The sequence below is a fragment of the Mizuhopecten yessoensis genome, unplaced genomic scaffold (genome assembly GCF_002113885.1).
Source record: "Mizuhopecten yessoensis strain PY_sf001 unplaced genomic scaffold, ASM211388v2 scaffold716313, whole genome shotgun sequence".
Taxonomy (NCBI): Eukaryota; Metazoa; Mollusca; class Bivalvia; order Pectinida; family Pectinidae; genus Mizuhopecten; species Mizuhopecten yessoensis.
Genome location: NW_018480054.1, coordinates 688,879 through 694,727, shown reverse-complemented (window position 1 = coordinate 694,727; position 5,849 = coordinate 688,879). Strand labels below are relative to the sequence as shown.

Here is a 5,849-nt window from a genome sequence, read left to right as displayed (position 1 = left end):
TTATTTTTCCTAAAATTTGAAATGGTTGCAAATGTGTTAAAATAGTGCAATAAAGGCGCATGTTCAGTGTACATTTATCTTTATTTTTTGTTAATAACAACTTTGAGTATGCAGTATACACATTGAACACCATTTCACTGTTCAGTCCACATATATATCTGTACTAACTTTTGGTATGAATACACACCACATTACTTTTTCACTAGACTGGCCACCGTCTCTAGAATATTAAATAATTAAGAAAAAACTAACTCTAATCATTTTGATCACTTGGATGTCTGATTCTAAGTTCTAAACTAGGGGAAGATAAGCTAGTAGTAAAATGCAGTCGAGAAATTCTTCATAAAAACTTAGGGGCTGGTGGCCAGTCTACTTTTTCACATATCGTCCTCTTTTAGTTACAGTGACCTTGCCATTGTTGCTTTAGAAAATCCCGACATTAAAATTGTAAATGCGTCGGATTTCGCACTGGCAGTTGCCGACTGCTCTTCTGTATCAGCATCAATATTAAATTCTAAATAAGCTCCGAGGTACGACACCACTTCCCCCACCGTACATGCGCCATCACACTGGGTCAGTTCCACTTTCGATTTACTGGCCGACACAACGGCCCCGTTACCACACTCGACGGGCGCAGATTTGTCAATTGTTCCTTCGGCTAATTCATAAAAGACTTGCATTAATGTTTTAGTATCGGCTACTGAACACCCATACCAATCTTTAAGAGTTTCAGCTTTAGAATTACAAAAACAATACTTGCAGACGACGAGTTTTCTACAACCGGAAATTGATAATATAAAACTAATTTTTGAAGCGGAAAACGGGAAAAAAATCCGGATTTCGTATTTTCTTTTTTTTTTTCGCAAATAAAAAAATTGGGGCGGGGCCTCAAAGAGGGGGCGGGCGGGGATGAGAATCTAGCAAATAATTTATTATGGCCTAAGTATAAACAGCTAAACACAACAAATGCTAGAGACGGTCACAATAGGCAAAAACAGCTAAACACAACACATGCTAGAGACTGCCACAATAAGTAGAAACAGCTATGCACAACAAATGCTAGAGACTGCCACAATAAGTAAAAACAGCTAAACACAACAAATGCTAGAGACGGTCACAATAGGCAAAAACAGCTAAACACAACACATGCTAGAGACTGTCACAATAAGTAGAAACAGCTAAACACAACAAATGCTAGAGACTGCCACAATAAGCATAAACAGCTAAACACAACAAATGCTAGAGACTGACACAATAAGTAGAAACAGCTATACACAACAAATGCTAGAGACTGCCACAATAAGCATAAACAGCTAAACACAACAAATGCTAGAGAAGGCCACAATAAGCAGAAATAGCTAAACACAACATATGCTAGAGACTGACACAATAAGTAGAAACAGCTATACACAACAAATGCTAGAGACTGCCACAATAAGCATAAACAGCTAAACACAACAAATGCTAGAGAAGGCCACAATAAGCAGAAATAGCTAAACACAACATATGCTAGAGACTGCCACAATAAGCATAACCAGCTAAACACAACAAAGGCTAGAGACTGCCACGTAGAAACAGCTAAACACAACAAAGGCTAGAGAAGGCCACAATAAGTAAAAACAGCTAAACACAACAAATGCTAGAGACTGCAACAATAAGTAGAAACAGCTAAACACAACAAAGGCTAGAGACTGCCACGTAGAAACAGCTAAACACAACAAAGGCTAGAGACTGTCACAATAAGTAGAAACAGCTAACCACAACAAATGCTAGAGACTGCCACAATAAGTAGAAACAGATAAACAAAACAAATGCTAGAGACTGCCACAATAAGTAGAAACAGCTATACACAACAAAGGCTAGAGACTGCCACGTAGAAACAGCTAAACACAACAAAGGCTAGAGACTGCCACAATAAGTAGAAACAGCTATGCACAACAAATGCTAGAGACTGCCACAATAAGTAAAAACAGCTAAACACAACAAATGCTAGAGACTGCTACAATAAGTAGAAACAGCTAAACACAACAAAGGCTAGAGAAGGCCACAATAAGCAGAAACAGCTAAACACAACAAATGCTAGAGACGGCCACAATAAGCAGAAACGGAATTCGTTTAATATTTAAAGACATTTAAACATAATGTTTCTTTTCGTAATTCAAATATATATCATTTCATCATTGGTAAGATTGAGTTTGACAAGTCATTAGATATTTTTGGTTTCAGACTTTCTGGTTATGAAATCGTTCACCGCATTGTTTCGTGACCTTACTTTAAAACTAAGTATGTCTAATACACTAATAAGGTCAATAGACCGTATTTAAGTACACTTAATCCGGCCCTACACACAATACCTGTAATCCCCGACCAAAATGCCATGTAAACTGTGTCAATACCTTACAATAAACGGAACAATTAAGTTCACAAACATACAGGTAGGGCAATGCGTATTATGTATAATACGATTAGTCGATTATCGGGCAATTAAATATTATTTCAAACATAAATTATAGGATCCTTAATGCAAATATAGATCCACTGTGATGCTTGTAAAGGGCATGAGGCTTACACTTGGCACAATGCATCATACAGTCTAACCAGGGAACAGCCATCTTGGTTTTAGATAACATGGCGTCGAGGGCAATAACGTAATAATTTCATTTTAGAAGGAAGTGCCAGATTTGAAGATGATTCTTGGAACTAATTTGCGATGTCTCATGCTATTGACTGGGTATATGATTTTGGTGTTCGGAGACCCTCAGGCTTGTACGTATACCGAATCATCCAACTCCTACGAATGTAACGCGCACAACTGGGCTTTACCTCTGCAACTGACACAGTTCAACTACACACCACAGGTACTGTCTTTGATACAGGTAAATGGCGAGCTCCCATCATCAGCCCCCAGCGGCCCAACATTTGACGGATTTGATGGCATCGACAGCTCGACCCTTGACCCCAATTACGTGCCCAGCCTCCACATCCGGTGTGCTATTACCGGTCAACTCATCCTGACTCCGGGTTCTTTTGCAAACATGTCCTATATAAACGAGCTTCGATTTTTTGACTGTTCCGTGTTAAATCTTGCTGATACAGTTTTCAGTGAACTTGTGGAGCTGAACTATCTCAGTTTTGACGGCGGGTTGGTGAGTAACGTCGGTTTTGATGCCTTCTCTGGTTTGAATATCTATCCTATGGCCGTTCCCAACCCTCTGGGTCTTTTGGCCTTTCGAAATTCTCAACTGACATCTTCTGGACTTCCTAACGGCGTCCTGTACAACCTAGAGAACATCACACAGATTATCATAGAGAACTCCGCTTTACGAGTGTTACAACCAGATATGTTTAAGAAATCGACAAAACTGACGTACATTTCACTCGACAGCAACCCATTTACGAAGATCACCGAAGGGCTGTTCGCGGAACTTTCCGCGCTCTCGGTGGTGAGCATGAGCGGCATCAGTTGGGATTGCACGTGCCCACAGCTCTGGTTTGAAGATTACCTCACAGAAAACAATATAACATTGATAGGCGACATTGTTTGTAATACTCCGTCTGACTATGAAAGTAAGTATGGCTTTTATTACGAAAACTTCAACATACAAGTGAAATACATGTATACAAGGAATTCCTCTGCAACCATAGCGTTTATTATCCAAGCAATTACTGAATTATGTTCACGTCTTAGTTCCCTAATTGTGGACAGCATTGCAGACGAATTGAACAACGCGCGTCAGCGCATTTTTATTATTTGTCTTTCAGGATTACAGGACAATGACCATGGACAGTTTACAGTTCGGTAGTCATTGTTTGCATTAATTTTAGCAATAATAACTTGATTGATTTTTGTATATGTCCTTCTTGAAGCAAACAGCCGGTATCGGGTAGTGGCCTTTCACGTAACGATCATGACGTAACAATGATAATGCCGTAACGATGCAAAGTTACTATTTCATAGCTTACAAATGAGAGGGAAAATCCTGACCAAAAGTGAATATGGTCGTGACGTCTGTATCAGAAAGACGTCGTAACCACACGTCCATACCCATTAGCGTGATTATAACAAATCTGACGTCATATGACGTTTGTGTCCGAACCACTACAAAGGAGGATGTATTTTTGTTACATACCTAGTGAATCAGGTCATGTAATTCAAGGTGCCGTATTTCACTCTATACATGTTTAAGTTATACACGAATAATGAATCAAAACAACACGCTGGTTCATCTCACGTCTCGGATTGTAATCATTTTTATGCAATGCTGTCGTGCAATTTGAGGCGTCGGTTGAGTACATATGTATTCCGTTGCCATGTTGAAATAACCCATCTTTTTATAAAACTTAAGTCTCATGACGTTAGTCCGCTTTAGGGAAGGATGTAGTTTAACAGTATTCTCGTAAAAAATAACTTTTCATTACGTAAGTTACTTCTCAAGTGTAAACAAGAATGAACTATAAACAGCATTAATTTACAAAGGGAAGGGCGGGATGTGTTTTAGCAGTTTGATGAGGTTATTGGCCTTTAGCCTTTCGGCAAATCAGCACAAACATTACAATACATATTACAAAATTGGAGAATGGACAAAATACACGTAATTATTCATTCGATCTCAATTGTGAAGCAGCAATTTAAAAAAAAAAAGGGAAATATTATTCAATTTCTTCTTATGTCTGTCGGAAAGTAAGTTAATTAATTAAAACATAGAAGGTCTAATTCTGTAAAATCTATCAATGTAATGTGTTCTTAATTCGTTGTAAAATGAACAAACGAGAATAAAATGCAATTCGTCCTCTATATCGCTAGATTACACTGTACACATAGTTTCGAGGTATACTCTCATATCTGCCCTTTTCTATACGAATACATACACAGGAGTCTCAACTCCATGACAGTAATTACTACAACAGTATTAGAATACTTATGACAGTAATTACTACAACAGTATTATAATACTTATGACAGTAATTACTACAACAGTATTATAATACTTATAACAGTAATTACTAAAACAGTATTATTATACTTATGACAGTAATTACTACAACAGTATTATAATATTTATAACAGTAATTACTACAACAGTATTATAACAGTAATTACTAAAACAGTATTATTATACTTATGACAGTAATTACTACAACAGTATTATAATTCTTATGACAGTAATTACTACAACAGTATTATAATACTTATACCAGTAATTACTACAACAGTATTATAATACTTATAACAGTAATTACTACAACAGTATCATAATACTTATAACAGTAATTACTACAACAGCATTAAAATATTTATAACAGTAATTACTACAACAGTATTATAATATTTTAATGCTGTTGTAGTAATTACTGTTATGAGCATTATGATACTGTTGTAGTAATTACTCTCATATGAATTATAATACTGTAACACACCCCTCCCTACACTTAAGTAGTAATTACTGTCATAAGTATCATAATACTGTTGTAGTAATTATTACTTATAACAGTAATTACCACAACAGTATTATAATACTGATAACAGTAATTATTACAACAGTATTATAATTCATATGAGAGTAATTACTACAACAGAATTATAATACTTATGACAGTTATTACTACAACAGTATTATGATACTTATGACAGTAATTACTCCAACAGTATTATAATACTTATGACAGTAATTACTACAACAGTATTATAATTCATATGAGAGTAATTACTACAACAGTATTATAATACTTATGAGAGTAATTACTACAACAGTATTATAATATTTATAACAGTAATTACTACAACAGCATTATAATACTTATAACAGTAATTACTACAACAGTATTATAATACTTATAACAGTAATTAC

The 5,849-nt window shown here is 35.9% G+C and overlaps 1 protein-coding gene across 2 annotated transcripts in view; it reads left to right on the top strand.

Annotated features, from left to right (window-relative positions):
- The first annotated feature begins 2,580 nt into the window (after nt 1-2,580).
- LOC110442949 overlaps nt 2,581-5,849 on the top strand; it is an 11,318-nt gene continuing 8,049 nt past the window's right edge. For both annotated transcript variants that reach the window (XR_002462057.1, XM_021486842.1), the window contains exon 1: nt 2,581-3,567. Coding sequence is in view for 1 of the 2 variants with exons in the window: in XM_021486842.1 (XP_021342517.1) it covers nt 2,688-3,567 (880 nt within the window). In the remaining variant the exon portion in view is untranslated. The remainder of the gene's footprint in view (nt 3,568-5,849) is intronic.